Source organism: Gymnoscopelus microlampas (assembly GCF_963454915.1).
Source record: "Gymnoscopelus microlampas genome assembly, chromosome: 13".
Classification (NCBI taxonomy): domain Eukaryota; kingdom Metazoa; phylum Chordata; class Actinopteri; order Myctophiformes; family Myctophidae; genus Gymnoscopelus; species Gymnoscopelus microlampas.
In genome coordinates, this window is record NC_139950.1 from 11548128 (window position 1) to 11568644 (window position 20517).

Here is a 20517-nt window from a genome sequence, read left to right on the forward strand (position 1 = left end):
CTCAGGATCAGGACATCTAGTTCTGCTCTTAAGGCCATTCAAGACATTGGACTGTGGGCAGTACAGAAGCTAGTGCTCATTTTTATGGCAATATCTTTAATGTTACCTTATTTATTAACGTGTCAACCATCTCTGCAAGAGTGCGACACATTTTTAATCAATAAAACATTTTTATGTGCCGCTTTTATGGAGGTGCGTTTAGTTTATTTATGGAGGTAAAGTTTGTTGGACAAATCGCAGTGACCAATCAGTTATTCACTTCAGTTAGGTCCCTCCGGACGCAAAGGTTGTGTTAAAGAATAATTAATGTTGTAAATTGCCATGTTGCGATGTAACCCAGTGGTTCCCAAACAATTGGTCAGGACCCATTGTTAAGTCGTGGACCCATTTTTATGAGTCGCAAGTAAATATACTTTTATGTTTCCTACAAAAAAACATTTTTCAAAAGATTCTCAATTTCTTAACCCATTAAGACCTGAGGCCGATTCTACAAATGCCTTTTAAATCAGTAATTCTTACCCTTTTTTGCAATTAAATTACACTACAAAAATAACAGATGCAAGCTCACACAAAGTCACGTGCTGTGAGCTTGTATATCTGCTAGTGATGAGCGGGTCGGGTTTTTTCATGACTCGGCCCGCCCCGCCCCGCGACGGAACCCAACCCGCCTCAACCCGCCCCGCGAACCCATATATAAATCTATGGCTCAACCCGCCCCGCGACCCGTGATTTTTTTTTTATTCTGTAAAATCATGGTTAGAAAATAATCCCCAAGTGTATTCAAACTGTTTTATTGTTATTATTCTTATTCTTATTAAGAATAAAGACAAAACAAGAGCATGTGATCATTTTTTTTTTTTTTGCGTGTGAGAGCGGCTGACCCGCTCACCCACAGCCCGCATAATTGCGTCTGAAATTCTGACTCGACCCACCCGCGCCGCGGGTTGACCCGCGGGTCCCGTGGGTTACGGGTCGACCCGCTCATCACTAATATCTGCTATTTTTTAATAGCCAACGTTCAAATCTAAAATGACGGATGCTTTCCCATCAACATTTTTCACGTATAACACGCTCTTAACTTGTACAAGGTTCAAGGTTGTGTTCTATTGTTACATCTTGTTTACAGATACACAAGAGTAAAACTTATTTTTGGCTTCCTTGTAGATCGTCTATTCTCACTATTTTTGAAATATGAATATGAATCCATAATATATTTTATGTGTGGGTACCAGGGAGGTACCAAATTGATATTTTTCATCTCGAGCTTAAAAGTTTTGGCACCTCTGGTTGAGCCAAGTGGTTCTCAAACTGTTTCATGTCATGGACCCCTAAATTGATATGTATTTGGCTGGGGATCCCCCATCTGAAAAGGTTTTTAATCTTTTAAAAACATTTTAGATATTTTTTAAATATTTTCAAAAATAGCAGATCTACAAGCTCTATCTACGTCACTTGTAGATTTGCTATTTTTGAATAGTCAACATATAAATGCATAAAGTGGTTGGAAGGTAGGATAAGTGATTTGCTTTGGTTAAAATAAGTGTCAAATGGCGCTATATTCTGATAGTACTCATTGCTATAGAACGTTTGCTCAGTAACAGGAGTCGCCATGTCTCTCAAGCTCTTTATTAAACAGACAATGCATTTTCAGGTCAGGATACCTATCCTTGTGCTTGACGTCACACATTGTTAATTTTTAATTGGGAGGTGCCTAGTGTTGTGTTGATTGTAATGCAGAGTGCAGCCAATGGGCAGAATGACTGGCGCCTTTGAAATTAGTTTTTTTTTTGCAAGTTCAAGACAGTGTGCAGCAGGATCCTTCCCACAGATGCTTTAACTGAAAGGCCACAGTGATAACTTCTATCCCTACTGCACACACACTGCATAAGTTCACAAATAAATGTCTCTCTCACACACACACACACACACACACACACACACACACACACACACACACACACACACACACACACGAGAACACACCCACCCACGTCACTTTGGCAGGCTGAGCCTCAGCAGAGTGAATTACTGAATGAGTTCAATGCAGTGGGGGGGAGAGAGAGAGAGAGAGAGAGAGAGACACACACAGACAGACAGAAAGACAGACATATGGCCTTCGTGCCAACTTAAGGACCTCCAAATTGATATTCATTTGACCGTGTGTATGGGGTCATCAATATGTCCATACACGGACAAATGTGTCCGTGGCAAGACTTGTCCCTGTCATTGGTAAATGATCAAATGATGATGCTCTCTTTGATGAACTGTGATGGCGTTTAATGTGAGCCCATACAATGTAGATGATCTTTAAAATCATCTGGGGACCCCCCTGGGGGTTCCAGACCCACAGGTTGAGACCCAATGCTTTAGGCTAATGGTTTGGCTTTAGATGTCTCTTCCCGCGCGGGAGACCCGGGTCCCACATAATGAACGAATGAAAGACGGAACACTCACCAGAACTCTGCCGGTGAGCGTCTGAGCGGAGATCATGACCCCGGCCCAGTCTTTGACGGAGGTCATCCAGCCCACCTCACTGATGGCCGGGACCTCTTCTTTCTCCCCATCCTTAGTCCCGTCTGCCTGAACGGGGACGGGGATGCTCACCTTCTGAGCCTCCTGCAGAAAAGAAGAAGAGAGGGAGAGAAAAAAAAAGAGCATTAACAACTAATGCATTGACTCTCAAAGTGTTTTTTTCAAGGACCCCCGTAACTCTCAGAGTTACAGACCTGTAAGGGTCCCTGCTGGACCCCACTTTAAAAACCACTGAAACGATGTAAACAGCACAGTTTGCTGTAGGTAAAGTGAACAGGGTTGAGTAAAAATGTTCACCAACTCATTGTAGTAAATATTTAGCTTTTTTTTTTGTTGGGTTAGAGACAGACAGACAGACAGACAGACAGACAGACAGACAGACAGACAGACAGAGAGCATTTGAAAACAAACTGCAGCTATTTGTGTATTTGCTATTGCAAATTGCTATTTGTCAAAAAAGGTTTAAACCAAATGAACAATTGTTGCCATTTGTCAAAAAGGGGGCGAAATATATATATGAGAGAGAGAGAGAGAGAGAGAGAGAGAGAGAGAGAGACAGACAACGATGGGAACACGCTGAAATGCGTACATGTACAGTATATTGTATGACATGACCTGATTTCTATGTGAGTTTGTTGAGCAACACCGGCGCTTAACTAAGTCTAAATAGGGATTTAAAAGCACATCGATATCCTGTCTGCAATCTCTGAGGGAGAACGACAGAAATCCCGACCCGACCATCACGCCGCGACGGCAAGAACCATCCGTACTGCCCCTACAGTATGTTGGACGAGTGTGTGTGCTGTGCACATGTGAGAGTGAGAGAGAGTGAGAGTGAGAGAGCAAGACAATGTGCAGGAGGTGTGTGTTTGTGCAGTCGCTCGGCTGCCATTTGCACATTTTACGGGGCCACGGCCTCATCGGGCCTCGGGGTAGAAAGTGGTTTATCTACTGATGTTCTCATCGTCACGCAGGCCGGGGGGGGGGGGGGGGGGGGGGCGGTCCTGTAGGATTTTTAACGTTTCCGGTTCCTTAACGGTCCGATTCCTTAACGGTTCCCTTTAGCGATTCCTATAGGGGGTTCCAAATGGACCCTCACAGGTCTGTAACTCTTGAGTGTACAAATGGAACCAAATGGACCCTTACGGGACTAACTCTGAGTGTGAACAAATGGAACCAATTGGACCCCCACAGGTCTGTAACTCTGAGAGCGTACAAATGGAACCAAATGGACCCTTACGGGTCCATTTGGTTCCATTTGTACGCTCTCAGAGTTATGGTGGTCCTTGAAAGTAAAAAAGGATCCCAGCCCTACACATGGATCCCAGCCCTACAGTATGCATTGATCCCAGCCCTACACATGGATCCCAGCCCTACAGTATGCATTGATCCCAGCCCTACACATGGATCCCAGGCCTACAGTATGCATGGATCCCAGCCCTAAGCATGCCGGGGCCTTTCAGCTGTCCGTCTGCTGTCTGAACGAGCAGGCTGGCAGCCGTTCCATTGACATGCCTCACGCCTTTGCTTGGCTTCTCGCTCGCCAACACTGCTGTGAGCAGCTGTTTGCTGAGGCACTCACTCCTGATCAGAGACGAGCACAAGTTCTAGGGCTGGGCAATTTACCAGAACAATAAATAGGGGGGGAAAAAAAGCATATCAAAACCGATATTTAGGACCAATAACTGACTTCGTCTTGCTCATGTAGGTTCATTGAATAATCGAGAAGCAGTGTTTCCCCCTCTTATATACTGAATCAACAAATCAACACTGAAAACATTCAAATACATTTATTGTAATCGAGTGCATCGATTAGTCTGATTAACCACTTAAGCCGTCTATTATAGATTGTTGCCTAATGGTGAAAAATTGTGAAGCGGCACGTTGTGAGCTTGTAGATCCGACTATTTTCATTTTTTGTATTTTTTTGAATCGTTCAGTAATGGTAATCGATGCAAAAGTTTGATGAAATAATCATGATAGTGGTTTGAAGTCATATCGCCCCCGTCCTCCCTGACCTTCTGGGAGCGCGAAACAAACTAAAATGCTCAAACTTTTCTTGAATAAAAATTTGGTCCGTAACAGCCCTTGAAGCAAGAGAACTGTGCCATTGGAAATGTCATTACTGAGAGAGAGACAGACACACACACACACACACACATATGCGCGCGCGTGCCTGTGTGCGCGCACGTACCAACATGGAGTAAAGGTTAGTGTGAGCCACAACTGGCCTCGTAAAAAGCCAGTGGGTGCAGGGCTGTCGCAGCAAGTGGCACAGCAGGGAATTCAGGGAACTCCAATAACTTTGGACCCTCTCGATGGAAGCCAGTTCTCCCTTCTCCGAGGAGGAGGCAGCTAGGCTCACATTACCACGCAGTATACATATATATATATCGTCTCTGTCGGGCGGAAACCTCATATGTCCAAAACTGTTACTTTTCAGGATTCAAATTCAAAAGTAGCAGGTCCGCTTCGCGCTGCCTTTCGAGCGTGCGGATCTGCTACTGTTGATGCTTCTGTGTTACGCTGTAGGGTGGACCAAGTAGGGCATTCATTTACGCGGGAAAAAAACATAAAAAGTTAACCCATTAAGATCTGAGGCGATTCTTAAAACAATTCTAAATCCTAACAGTTTTTGGAGAAAAAAAAAAATCGGGAAAAAAATGTTTTCAAGATTTTTCAAAAATAGCAGATCTACAAGCTCATAGCGCAGCACTCGGTGCCGTGCTATGAGCTTGTATATCTGCAATTTTTGAATAGCCAAGCAAAGAAATCTGAGCTGCGTTCCAGGTCTTAATGGGTTAAAATATGGAGATAAGAGGTTTCTGCCCGACAACAACAAATGTTTTACTGTGGTCTTCCTCACAGCCGCTTCACACATCTGACAGGCTCCCATCATAGTAGATTACTTACTTAAGCCAACTACGTGACACTGAATTCCTAGGACAGGTTAAGTTCCTATGGCTAGAATGTAAAAAAACAATAACAAAACAAACAGGATATAACATTGTATTTTATTTATCGTTTTGGGTGCTGGGATTGTTACTTGTTTATCCAACTGACACCATGGCAACACATCGTATTCCTGGAAATGTGTGTGTTGTAGGGCAACAGAGGAGGCTGAATCTCCTGTTATATTATATTGTTGCTGTCGGGCATACACCTCTGATCTCCATATTGTTTTAACTTTGTGTTTTTTCGTGAATTAATGCCCTACATGATCTCACTACAGTGTCACATAAAAGCATTAGATCCACAAGCTTGAAACACGGTGCATAACAACAAAATGAACTACAGTGAAATATCAACAGTATTTTGTCGGCAGTGTTGCCTTAATTTAAAGTGACTCATCTGTGTTGTAAATTGTCATAAATTGTCTTCTGTTCAACTTTTTCTCAAATGAATAAAACGTAATTTTGTCCAATCTGCGTGGTAGAGTATGTTAATACAATACAACGTATACAATTGGGTGGTTGTCTCCCTGCTCTTCTATTTAGATTTTGACATTTAGATTGTGTTAAAGATCATGTCTCACCTATAGACACAGGATCTGGGGGGTCCCCAGGAAAAGTAGTTAATATAGCATCACAATCATTTTATCCATTGAAATGTTGGCTATTCAAAAATAGCAAATCTACATCATCTGCTATTTTTGAAATTTAAAAAAATATATATAATCGTAAATGTTGGGGACATTTTTGTTTTTCATTACATTTTTTTGTAACCCTTATTTTTCACCCGGTGCCAATTTTCTAAGTGATCGTGGGCGCTACACTACCCTCGCCAGCCTAGGGAGGCCAGGGCCGAGCTCATGCCTCCTTCAATGCATGAGAGCCAACTGACCTTCTTGTCACCTGACAGAGGGGAGTTTCCCCGGTTGGACGTAGTGCGTGGAAGGAACACGTTATTCCAACCAGTTCCTTTCCACTCCATCAGGCGCCCCGGCTGTCATGGGGGAGGCATTATAGCGACCAGGATTACTACATGTTTTTGTGAGGGTATTAACTACCCTGAGAGACACGGGGAGAACATGCAAACTCCACACAGAGTAGGCCCTTTCGCCAACCTCACCTTAGGGTATGTTGGGGACATTTTTAATAATTCTGATTTTTTTTTTTACACAAATCTCTTTTGGGAGGTCCGCGGCCAAATACATATTTTGGGGGTGCTTGACTTGAAAAGGTTTGAGAAGCACTGGGCTAAACAAGACCACTAATCCTGGCCGATGCGTGCCTGTGCGCAACACACAGACACACACACACACACACACACACACAGTATTTTCTAGCGGGCAGAAGAGCAGTGACATCACAGATGAATGCCGTGTCCGTTTCAAAGGGATTGTCTGCTCAAATTGGATTACATTTCTTAATGATACGGCATGGACACAGCTGCCATTCTCCTCATTCGATTCCATCCCCTATAACAATGCTGATAGACTAGCACTAAAAGGCCTGACTTAGTCTTAGTCCTAAGATTATTATCTGCTCCACATTTTGGGTTGCTACTCACTATACTGTATATCGTTGCTGTCGGGCAGAAACCTCTTATCTCCATATTTTGATTTTCGTAAATTAACGCCCCACTTGATCATACTACAGCGTTAAAAAGCAGATAAGATCGAAACGCGGTGCGAAGCGACGCGTTTTGAGCTTGTATATCTGCTACTTTTGAATTTGAATCCTGAAAAGTAACCGTTTTGTACATACAGTATGAGGTTTCCACCCGACAGACGATATGCTGTACTAGATAATTTAGTTTCTTATTCGTTACAGACTCTTAGCTACAGCAGAGTCATGCTTAGTTGACTCACAAATGTGTGTCATTGGTATAATAACAATGCTCTCAAACCCCAAAACATGTTTTTTTAATTCTTTGAGTGAATGCCACATTTATTAAGTCAATGCATTAGAATAGATGAATGCTTGTTCAATATACTGTAGATCTGCGATATTTCTGGAGCACCGGTCCTCAAAGTGGTGGGGGGTCCACGAGGAGGTTCCAGGGGGTCCCCAGCAAAAATTAGGAAGTTTAAACACTTAAAGTCTACCTATACGTATTTTATTTTTCGGCCATTTGGAAATAGCAAAATAGCAAATAGTTTGAAAAACCTTCAAAGATTGCGATACATTTGGAATCATTTCAAATTATTCAAAGTATTTGAGAACCACTGTGCTGGAAGATAACGATGTAAATTGCTGAACATGTTTGTGCGTACTACTGTACGGATTTGCATGGTGTGGTACGTCTGCCTGTCTGTTAACCTCTCAACCTCACTTTTCCATAGTGCTGCAGTCCTACTGGACATAGCCAGGATGCTTCTTCCCTGTCACATGGTGAAAATACCACACTCTGTGTGTGTGGGTGTGTGTGTGTGTGTGTGTGTGTGTGTGCATGTCTGTGCGAGTGCTTGTGTGTGTGCGTGTGTGTGTGTGTGTGTGTGTGTGTGTGTGTGTGTGTGTGTGTGTGTGTGTGTGTGTGTGTGTGTGTGTTCTTCAATTACTATTCTTGTGAGGGCCAAATGTCCCCACAACTATAGTAGAATTTCAGAAATATGCAATGTGAGGACATTGAAATATAAACAGATATACACAGAAATATACAGAGTCAAGCACCAAAAATAGCATATCTACAAGCTCAAAACGCAGCACGTTTTTGAGTTTGCAGATTCGCTATTAGTTAAAAATGCAATTTTTATACATTTTTATAAAATCACTGATCACTGTCCTCACTAGTATATGAATAACAAAAGGGTGTGTGTGTGTGTGTACCGGCCAACATGTACAGGGTGGGGGGGGGGGGGGGGGTCTAAGGTTTCATTCTGATTGGCTGTCTGCCTGCCTTCAAAGCTCTCCAGGCATGTTGCAGTAAGGTAGTACAGTATGTCGTGGCTGTGTGGGCTCTGTCACGGACAGGCCGCCCACTGCATCCTCCTCACACTCCCTCCGCCACGGTTAGGAGGCCACGCCAATGCCACCGAGCGTGTCACGCACACCGCGAAAAGTCACGTCTGGCAGTGACAGTGACAACAGGGTTACAACCGTTTCCAGCTGGACCGCATGCCTTGCAGATATCCTTTCTGCCACACAGTAATACAGTGGTAAATAGCAACATGCTGCTAACTGACTTGACAACCTCGCAAATGGCCCGTATCACATCACGGCAAACCGCTGCAACCGACTACGACATAATGACGAGGTTATAGCTTGTTGTACGGAAGGGTTTAAGTAGGGGGTGGGGGGGTCGATTATTTAGTTTTTTTTGCGTCAAGAAGAGCAGTCGAACAGCACGACTGATGATCCAAGCCAGGTTGATCAATCGTTTAAAAAATAAACAGGCTCTGAAAATGCACGTTGCCCACCCATCCGACCACTTAGCGCGGCAGTTGAGTGGTCGGATGGGTGGGCCGCGGACGCTTTTTGGGGGATTTAAGTGGGCCCCTGATCCAGAAAAGGTCGCTGGAACTCACTGTTGTACAGAGAGACAAGAATGTGAAGACAGAGAGGTGAGGGCGGGAGGGGGGGGGGCAGACGTTTAACACAGTCACATTATGAGGACAGACGAGGGGGACAGACATACACGGCCAGAATCAAAGCGCAGAATCGAAACCACTGGAATTATGTGTTGGTCAACACATAGCTCCAGTGGTGTTCAATAATTTACGCCCACACTTAAGTGCAAGTTAACCACTTAAAACCCTGCATGGTTGACCAGAGTCCCTCAGGGCTTTATTGCGAACGCGGAAGGAGGCGCGCCTCCGCCCAAGTGGAGCTTACTATGAAAGTCTGCTCGGCTTGTGTGTGTGTGTATCTGTCTGTCTGTGTGCAGTGCACTGCCTGGGTGCGGCCAACAGAGGGCGCCAGAGTGCAGCTGCAGTCAAAACACAAACACACACACACACACACACACACACACACACACACACAGAGTCCGTAAATACACAATATTTTCGAGCTGCGTTCGCTTCCAGCGTTCGCGCGTCTTACTTGTACTAGTGTCTTTTCTGTTTTCGAAGTGCATTCAAAATTTTCCCTAAGAATAGCCGATCTTCCAGGGAGCTTGTACTGTAGATCTGCTCTTTTCTGCGAAGGTCTTTCCCCCCCAAAATACAGATGCTGGGGTTTAAGTGGTCAAGGCACATAATTGTGTCGGTACATGTCCTGTCACTTAACTTCATTAATCTGTTCCGTAAAAAAAAAATGTTTTAATGTTTTTATTGTTGCCCTTTGTGTTATTTTTCTGTGAAACTTTGCGTGCTGCTGCTGTTTTGGCCAGGAAGCCCTTGCAAAAAAGATTAAAAATAAATAAACCTCAATGGTAGTGTTCCTGGTAAAATAAAATACATAATTCATATAATAATGTATTATTATATTATATAATAATGGACATCCTCTGAGGACAACTTCTACTGCCTGCATGCCAGTATCTATGGTCTAATTATTGAGGAAATGAGTGCCAATAACACTTTAATTTGTACAAGCACACACACACACGTTAAAAGGAAGAATTACATGTGTGTGTGTTTGCTTTTTTTCCCCAGGTCATGTAAACCTCAGTTGAACTGATACCAAGGATTTCATTTTAGAAAAAAAAAGGCTTACGTGAGAAGATAAGAGGTAGAGGAAGAGCAGGAGACAAAAGAAAAAGAGAAACAGGGGCCAGCAATGTTTCACGGCAATCAGACGTTCCATAAACATAGCAACATGGTTCCAATAGTGCGCTCTCTGAGTTACAGACACATAACGGGTCCATTTGGTTCCTAATTCCAACTATCAACAGTGGTGGAAAAAGTACAAAAATTCATTACTTAAGTAAAAGTACCAATACTGCAATATAGAAATACTCTGTTAGAAGTAAAAGTGCAGAATTAAAAATGTACTTGAGTAAAAGTACAAAAGTATTGGCATCAAAATGTACTTAAAGAACTAAAAGTAAAAGTACTAAAATATTTGAAAATAGCAGATCTACAAGCTCTCAACGCGTCGCGATGCGACGCGTTGTGAGCTTGTAGATCGGCTATCTACCCCACTTTGAGAAGCACTTCCTTAGATCTTTCTGTGCAGAAGGAAGGAGCCAACCAAGCCTCATGTTGTCTCCTGTGCCCTTCAGCCATATGCAACCCCCACCCCCCCACCCCCCCCCCCACCTACTAGAAATAACCTGGTAGAAAACCCATCGTCTTGGGTTTCTTCCATTACACTGCCTTGCATCTCAATGTGGCTTCATTTAGGCCAGTGGCGCTCCATTATCTGCCAACATTTAGATTAAAAAAAAAAACCCAAAGAGGTTATAGACCGGATGACACAAGCACCGACCTTTCAGGCTACCCACAATTCACAGCGTGCGGTTATTTTTATCCCGGGACCGCTGGGGCTTGAAATCGTGTATCAATGGACGAGGTTACGGCACACAGCACTATGCCCTGTGGTGGAAGAAGTACTCCCATCTTATTCATGTTTTTTTCTTAAGTAAAAGTAGAAATACTACCAATGGACTATGAATTGAATACCAAGGACCTCAATGGAGACAAGACCGCAAGGACTTTTTTTGGAAGGACCTTTTAGTCAAAATGTTATTAACTGTATACTTGTGCTGTTTTTACATTTATGCCTAATAAAATATTCAATCAATCAAACCATGTAAAATATTCTGGTTCTGTGTTCCAATACAATTCGACTTATTGTTGCTGTCGGCCAGAATCATTTTATCTCCATATTCTAACTTTGTGTTTTTTCGCTACAGTGTCACTCAAATATAGCAGATGCACAAGCTCGAACCACGGCTCGAACCGTGGTTTATTTTGAGTTGAGCTTGAGAATTTGTAAGTAACAGTTTTGGGGCGAGAAAAAAGGACGCTTCACCGGCGATGTTGTAGCGCCCTGCTTCTAAATTCCGCCGGTTTTCGCCGTTTTTTTTTCCTTCACGCCATTTGGTGCCCCCACCCCCCAAGGTTGGTGCCCTGTGCTGCGCTGCTTTTATCCGCCAGATTGGGACGCTCACGGCATATTTTGCACCATCACGGTGCGTTCATCATCGGTGACGAGTGCCTGTAACACAGCCAGCAGCGTGCTGCGTGCGAGTCGCGCGACTGACTGTGTCAGGATTCGAGGCCACAATCACGTGCAGCATGCGTCCCCTCCCCCAGTGTGGCTTCAGGAAGTGAATTCCGGTCCCAGCTGTTGGTACACAAATGCGCTTCCCTTCGTCTGATGTGCCGCGCAGCATGGATTTTGACGACGCATGTGCACATGAGCACTTTAACACATATCAGCTATTTTAAAATAGCAGATCTACAAGCTCACAACGCGTCGCGATGCGACGCGTTGTGAGCTTGTAGATCGGCTATTTTCAAATAAAATCTTGCGGGGAAATTATAATAAGCAGATCTGGCAACCCTGATCACAACCTGACTATAACAATGATAATCGACTGGTTCTTTAGAACCGGACTCAAGAGCTACTTTGAAGGCCTAGCTGGGTTGTAAGGCCAGCTAGTCGTCCAGAATATGCAATCTGTGATTAACTGGGTTGTAAGGCCAGCCAATCTCCTGGTACTCGGGAGAGAGTTAAGATGTCTCTCGGAATCGCTCTGGAATGTGCCTATCTGAGAGGTTTCGAGCCTCTTCTTATAATGCTGGCTTGCGGTCCTGACATCACTATGATGATGTCAGATAGTGTCAGACGTCTCCATATATGGAGCTGCCGATGTTAGTTATGGTCAAATATGGGATCAAGACTTCAGCCCTGGACGTGATGGCTATGTCTATACATGGAGTTTCGGGGAAGGGTTCGCTGATGTCAGACTCCGTACATATGGCACGTTTGGGTCTCTATGACGACTTTGCAGGTCTATTATCTCCATCTATGGGGATCTCCATATATAGGCTATTGCTGGCAACTATGCCCTGAATGTTTCCTAAGTATGCCCTGAATGTTCGTAACAGCCGCCCCACGGTTTTACCATGGAAAAACGTAAACATTTCAAGAACATTCCTGGCATACTGGTGGAAATACGTAAACATTCCAGGATGTTCCCTAGCATCCGCTTCTTTCTCCTATTCCTCCTTTCGGTCTGCCATCTCGGTCTGCCATTTCGGCCGTACTTGGAGGTTTGATCGTTAATACCTCCAGAAATGGTTCCAGAACTGGTCGGCGAGGATTTGGCTGTGTCTCCATCTTCGTCTGCTCATCATTTCTGACTCATCATGCAGTACTTGCAGTAGAGATGCATCCCGCCGCCCCATGAGGAGGATATTTTGCCGCCCCGTGCAGAACTTGGAGCTCCCTCACAGTTCTGAGACGTCATACCTCAGGCTGTCCAGACAAAAAAACATCCTCTGGGAGAATGGTCCACGTAAAGGAACCCATCGGTGGTATGCATGATCTTGGTGACAGGTCGTGATCCGTCGTTGGTCGTTGGTTGATTGTCACGGCTCTCGACCTGCGGTTGTCTCTAGACCTGCGGGTGTTCATCCTCTCCAGGCCCCTGTCCTTCTTTCGTCCATTCTCGAGATCGTACGTCATGGAGAATGTCCAGATGGGTTAGGTTGCATTGTGAGCATTTCTTGAGTAGGCCGCAATCCCTGGCCCGGTGAGATCTACGTAGGTCTCTGCCACCAGGAGGGCTTCTTCCAGCTTCAGATGGTCGCATAAAATGCGGAACCTGAATCGTTCTGAGGTGTTGGGAGGGAATGCATCATTCAATGCTCCCTTCAATCTTGTGAATTCTCTAGGATCCGGAGAGGCGAACACCGGTATGATGGGTACCGGTCCCCGATAGAAAGTCTCCCCTGGAGGGCCATGTCGCCGCTTAACGGGAGTTCTCGACCGGTGCCTCCTTGCCAAACCCCAATTGGTTGAAGAAGAACTCTGCCTGGAACGGGTCGCCCTCTGGAACTGCCGTTCGCGCCTCGAGTGTCGTCTACTGCGTGCCGAACTCTGATCGGTCGCTGGAGGAACTTAATAATAATAACTTGGATTTATATAGCGCCTTTCAGAAACCCAAGGACGCTTTACAGTACACACAATAAACACATTAATTGCCAAACGCTTGAGTAAATAAGTGTCTCTTCAATGCGGAACTTACCCTGCGTGCCGAACCCTGATCGGTCGCTGATGAGCTCTGCCTTGAACGGGTCGCCCTATGGGACCGTCGTTTAGGCTTCGAGCAGCGTCTCCTGCGTGCCGAACTCTGATCGGTCGCTGATGAGCTCTGCCTTGAACGGGTCACCATACGGGACCGTCGTTTAGGCTTCGAGCAGCGTCTCCTGCGTGCCGAACCCTGATCGGTTGAGGAGGAATTTACCCTGCGTGCCGAACTCTGATCGGTCGCCGATGAGCTCTGCCTTGAACGGGTCACCATACGGGACCGTCGTTTAGGCTTCGAGCAGCGTCTCCTGCGTGCCGAACCCTGATCGGTTGAGGAGGAATTTACCCTGCGTGCCGAACTCTGATCGGTCGCCGATGAGCTCTGCCTTGAACGGGTCGCCCTATGGGACCGTCGTTTAGGCTTCGAGCAGCGTCTCCTGCGTGCCGAACCCTGATCGGTCGCGGAGGAACTGGAACTCTGCCTTCTCTTGCCTGTTTCCTTTTCTTTGTGGCTTTTGGCATATTGCTCCTTCACAGTAAGCTTTTGAATCCGGCTCTCCACGAGGGACCAAATATAACAATGATAATCGACTGGTTCTTTAGAACCGGACTCAAGAGCTACTTTGAAGGCCTAGCTGGGTTGTAAGGCCAGCTAGTCGTCCTGAATATGCAATCTGTGATTAACTGGGTTGTAAGGCCAGCCAATCTCCTGGTACTCGGGAGAGAGTTAAGATGTCTCTCGGAATCGCTCTGGAATGTGCCTATCTGAGAGGTTTCGAGCCTCTTCTTATAATGCTGGCTTGCGGTCCTGACATCACTATGATGATGTCAGATAGTGTCAGACGTCTCCATATATGGAGCTGCCGATGTTAGTTATGGTCAAATATGGGATCAAGACTTCAGCCCTGGACGTGATGGCTATGTCTATACATGGAGTTTCGGGGAAGGGTTCGCTGATGTCAGACTCCGTACATATGGCACGTTTGGGTCTCTATGACGACTTTGCAGGTCTATTATCTCCATCTATGGGGATCTCCATATATAGGCTATTGCTGGCAACTATGCCCTGAATGTTTCCTAAGTATGCCCTGAATGTTCGTAACACTGACATTAAAGTTTATGTGTAGTTCTTCATCTAGTCGTCTAACACTACAACGAAAGCGTCTTTTATTCTTTCCTCTTTTGTTTGAGCGTAGGGACGTTGAAAAGCATGCCCTGCATGCCGCCCGGGATCCTACATTGTGGTTTTATTCATGTCTCACTTATTACTGTAGCTTCTTTCTGCAAGCGGAGGAGAGCAACGTCACTCGCTTGCCCTTTTGAACAATCATGATTATACAGTGTAAGGCTGTGATCAGACTGGCAGGCAGCCCACAAGTAAATACAAATAATTACATTTTTCCAGATTGGTATCAGACTGATTTGATCAAGTCCGAGCAGAAAAAAAAATTAAATAAAAAGATTTGAAGCACATTCTAGGTCCAAGAGTTTAAATCCCCATCCGAGTGGATCACATTGATTTTAGGTAGTTCAAAACAACAACGAAAATGGCATTGGGATGACTTTGACATCCAATCTGTTATCATATAATTACCTCGGCAAACGTTATGTCAATAAGAAATCAAATAATATCTTTAACACACAAAATCCAAATCCGATCCACTCGGACTGAGACTCTAAAGTGTTGAACTTTTGGACCTAGGTGATCTGCGGTTCAAATCTGATCTCTAAAGACGTCTCTCAGTCTGGACACTTGGACACTGAAGCCTAATTTATACTTTGTCGTACAACGGTCACACTCCCTCTACACTCACTCTACAAGCTCACAAAACGTTGTAAAAACAGAAGATGATATCACTGAACATAGGCAATCTACAAGCTAACGTGTTGGATCACGTCTGGAGAATCCCGTCCAGGACAGGCTTCAGACACGCCTCCTCAGGAGACTTGGCTCAGATCTGAACCCATTTCATTAGGCGTTAGGAGGCCCGTTGCGGCCGCATGCCCTTACTGATGTCGACCCCAGGCAGGGTTCCAACCAAGCCCCCAGAACCCAGTGGTTGCATTGAAGCGCATTGAACATGCTGGCCATTCATAGGTACTGCAGCTCAAAATGGCTAGGGCCACTGTACATGAGCGAAAACGATTTCAACCAATGGACTCAGACTGAGTGCCGCGCCATGAGCTTGTAGATCTGCTATTTTCTTTTTAGATAAAGAAAATTTGGGGCAAATCTTTGAATATGTATTTTTTTTAAACATTTTGTAGCTTCTGGGGATTCTGCAAATGTCTTCTAAATCCTAACAGTTTTTTTTTCTGTTGAAAAAACGTATGTTGCTATAATCAGTGGTTCTCAAACTTTTTCATATCAAGAATGTATTTGGCCGTGGACCCCCATATCAAAATATTTTGTTCCAGGAACCCCCAGAAGCAAATATTTGAGTTACAAATGTTCGCTTTAAAATTAAATATATATTCAATAGCAGATCTGAAAGCTCATACCGCGCTATGAGCTTGTAGATCTGCTATTTTTGAATAGCCCAAAGAAATCTAAGATGACACATGCTTTCCCGGATTGAATGAATCTGAAGATCAGATTTGACCAATTTGTCCGCCATCTGAACAACAACAATGTCTCCCAAAGGGTAGCCATTTTGAGGAAGGAGTGTCTGTCCCACTTGTTGGGAGATGCAGAATGTTCCGTCAGGTCTTTTCTGGCAGAAAGTTGTTTTAAAAAAAAAGAAAAAAGAAGCCTTTGGCTCCCGTGCCCGTTTGCTGACACGGTGGAGGATGTCACCAATGCAGTGTGGTGCTCTCAAATCATCTAATCCTCCTTCAGGGCCGCAGCAGCACTCAAAATAGGCCCCGGGATAGAGGGATAGAGGGCCAGCCAGGCCAGCGCTACCCGCTAATGTGATTCTGTGTCGATCGATGACCTTTCGGGGTGACATTGATAGCTTTGTCACCCTTGGTAACGCGCGATGCCATCATAAATGTTAGGAGCTGACTAGAGCGGTGGTTCTCAAACTTTTTGTGTCAAGGACCCCCAAATTTAAATGCCCCCCCCATCTGAAAATGTTTTGTGACAGGGACCACCAGAAGCAAAGATTTGTGTTAAAAATATGTAATAATAACAATAGATTTTCAAGATTTTTCTAAAATAGCAGATCTGCAAGCTCATAGCGCGACATGAAGTGGCGCACTATGAGCTTGTATTCTGTGCTATTTTTGAATAGCCAAAGTATAAAATATGGCTAAAGTGGTTCAAATGATTGTGACGCTATACCTTTACCTACAACAGAGTTGAACATGTTGGCCTATGCTTGAAATAGGGATGCCAGGTTTGGTTCATTCTGGTTCATTCTCAAATGAAAATACTGGACCCAGCCCGGGGTCCTTGAGGGGGTTCCGGGGGGTCCTCAGCAAAATGATTGATAGCTAGAAACCAAATGGACCCCTTACAGGTTTGTAACTCAAGAGTATACAGATGTTATGGGGGTCTGTGCGCCCCCCCCCCATGCACGCCAATCTGGGGGTCCTTGAAATGCAAGTTTGAGAGCCACTGCAATAGGGAACATATAAATGGCACATTTTGTTCCCATCTAGCTACTGTGGATGTTAGCGTGATGCTAGCCGGCATGTAGGCGTCACATTGGATGAGGTGTAGATATAGTGATGTCTTTATCAGCCCTGACACATGAGCTGAGGTACAACTTTGGAGCTCTGCCCCGGTATATTCCCCAAGTCAAACCAACAGAAGCCTAACGATTTATATCAAAATATATCTTCTCTGTTGAAGGAATCCTATAGTGGTGAGATGTCTCTCAGTCGGCTTGCTAACATTTATTTCTTTATTTAACCGCTTAAGCCCTATTGTAGACTTCCGTTCGATGTATGACAGTGCAAAGTAGCTGAAGATATGCGACACGTTGGAAGCTAGATCCGCTTGTTTTAGTGTGTGTTCAATTTTAGAACATTTGAGAGCGAGAGAGTGAGAGATAGAGAGAGAGCGAGCGAGTGAGCGCGAGCGAGAGAGGTCTCCAGCCGGAATTGAACAGAGGACGTTGCAATTATGTCGACGCACTATCCTTATTTATTGTTTAGTAAACATAAAAGTCACAAAATCTCCAGAGATATTATATAAAAGGTTAGTAAAACAGTGTGCTCATCATGAATATCAAACAATACATGCAATAGATGGAAGGTTGAATTTTCCCAAAGTTAAAACTGTTATGTAGGCCTATAGACTATAGAGCTATTGTAAGGTGGAATTCATTGCCAGGTTATATAATTCAAACCAATACAAAAGAAGGATTCAAAATTATGGTAAAACAGTATCTTCCAATATTTCATGAACTTTACTGATTTGTTTTTAACCATTATCATCTTATTGACTGTTTATTCTATTATTAATATGAAACGTATGATTTTTTTTTTTAAGTTTCAAGGTACAATATTGTAAAATTGCTGAAATGTATTTCTTAACTATCTGTAGTATGTAGTTGTGTATGATGTGTATTTGGGTGTGACGGACCCCAGGAAGAATAGCCATTAGTGATGAGCGGGTCGACCCGTAACCCGCGGGTCAACCCGCGGCGCGGGTGGGTCGAGTCAGAATTTCAGAGGCAATTATGCGGGCTGTGGGTGAGCGGGTCAGCCGCTCTCACACGCAAAAAAAATGAAAATAATCACATGCTCTTGTTTTGTCTTTATTCCTAATAAGAATAAGAATAATACCAATAAAACAGTTTGAATATACTTGGGGATTATTTTCTAACCATGATTTTACAGAATTTAAAAAAAATCGCGGGCGGGTTGAGCCATAGATTTATATATGGGTTCGCGGGGCGGGTTGAGGCGGGTTGGGTTCCGTCGCGGGGCGGGGCGGGTCATGAAAAAACCCGACCCGCTCATCCCTAATAGCCATGCTTATAGGCCAGTGCTAATGGGGGATCCATAATAAAGTAAAGTAATAAAGTAAAGTATCTGTGTACCTGCCTCCTGCTACTGAGTAAACCGTTGCTGTCGGGGCAAAAACCTCTTATATCCGTATTCAAACTTTGTGTTTTTTCGTAAATTAACGGCCTACTTGATCACACTACAAGCGTCACACAAAAGCATCAAAAGTAGCAGATCAAGCAAGCTCGAAACGCGGCGCGAAGCGACGCGTTTCAAGCTTGTGGATCTGCTACTTTTGCCTTTGAATCCTGAAATGTAACAGTTTTGGACATGTGAGGTTTCCACCTGACAGAGACTGATAGCTTTATTTCTCCTAGTAAATACCGGTCCATATCTATCGGTCAGATAAGAATTAATTACATCAATAAACGGAGGAAGGAAACGTGCTATAATAGTATTTGAGTTTATTCCAGAGAAGAGATCTTACAAGTGTCGGAAAAGCATGGCTCCAGATATATTCTTCTGACGTTAAAACAGAGATACAGAGTAGTTATACACATAGCGTGGGGTTACGCCTTTCATCATCGCGTCAGCCATCAGTTATGTCTTGAATGGCTCCGTTTCCTGGGTCAGCCAAGGTTGGGGTATTATTTATGCACAGAGTTTATAACGACAAATCCGTGTGGCAACGAGGTTAGCCTGCTATCCAAAATTGTGGGCTAAACCTAAAAAAATGATGTTAACCCAATGCCTAACGCCTGTGCTGGGATTTAACGCGAGGCCTGATGGTACAGCAGTGTATTGTACTGTATGTATGCCATCGCTTACACAGCCTGATGATAATTACCACATGACCCCATACTGTACTGTACTGCAGCACCTTATGGCTCACTACACCAGACCTATGGACGGGAATATCTCCACATGGTGTGCTGGGATTTGGCTCTGTGTGTGTGTGTGTGTGTGTGTGTGTGTGTGTGTGTGTGTGTGTGTGTGTGTGTGTGTGTGTGTGTGTGTGTGTGTGTGTGTGTGTGTGTGTGTGTGTGTGTGTGTGTGTGTGTGTGTGTGTAAGATTATTAGTGGAAAAATATTCATTATAATTGGGTGGATTTAGTCAAGGCTATGATTGCACCCATTGCTGATGCGCGCGCACAAACACACACACACACACACACACACACACAAAGATGAGGAACACGGAAAAGAGAAAAACAAACAAAAGACGGACCTCATTGTAAGGGAGAGACGGAGATAATGGAAGAGAAATCTGCAAATACTAAAATGCAGAGATAGGCAAAACCAGAGAGAGAGAGAGGAGAGAGGAGAGAGAGACAGAGAGACAGAGAGAGAGAGAGACGGGACAGAGAAACCTAAGACAGACAGATGCAAAGGGAGGCGCTGACAGAAAGGGGGGGAAAACATACGAGTCAGCAAGATCAACCAGAAGCCGTGGGACAAAGAGAGGATAATAGAATAATGAGGGGAGTGGACAGACAGACATGCATGGGGATTGGGGACCTGGGACAGCCATTGCTCAATTCCTCCTCCGTCGTATGACGACGACGTCCCCACGCCACAAATAGCACATCTACGAGCCACGAGCAGATCTACAAGCGCGAGGGAAAAAGAGGCTAATAGAATAAAGAGGGGAGTGGACACACCCGCGATGCTTAATTTACCCTCCCGTCATGTGACGCAAACAGCCGACCGGCGCTGTAAGCTTGTCGATTGGCTATTTGCGGCGGCGCGGGACCCCGCCGCGCGCCGACGTCGTCGTAGACAGACGGGAGAGTGAGACAGACAAGACAGGCAGGCAGGCAGTCGTAGGAAGAGGGAAAGTGAGACATGTACTGTATAGCCCATGTGACTGAGCTGATCTAACAGAAGTTGGCTTTAGTGCAGCTGTTGGGCAGGCTTTCGCCCGCATCGCTGCATGGGGGAAAACTCTATTCCAGTGTGAGCCGCTATTTATAGACACCCCCCCCGCCCCCCCCCCCCC

General features: G+C 44.7%; 1 protein-coding gene across 4 annotated transcripts in view; it reads right to left on the bottom strand.

The window, feature by feature from the left end:
• The window catches only part of kcnma1a (potassium large conductance calcium-activated channel, subfamily M, alpha member 1a), a 268520-nt gene that overhangs the window by 195503 nt on the left and 52500 nt on the right, over positions 1 to 20517 (bottom strand). For all 4 annotated transcript variants that reach the window (XM_084075448.1, XM_084075447.1, XM_084075446.1 and 1 more), the window contains exon 2: positions 2455 to 2616. In XM_084075448.1, the coding sequence (XP_083931574.1) occupies positions 2455 to 2616 (162 nt within the window). The remainder of the gene's footprint in view (positions 1 to 2454; positions 2617 to 20517) is intronic.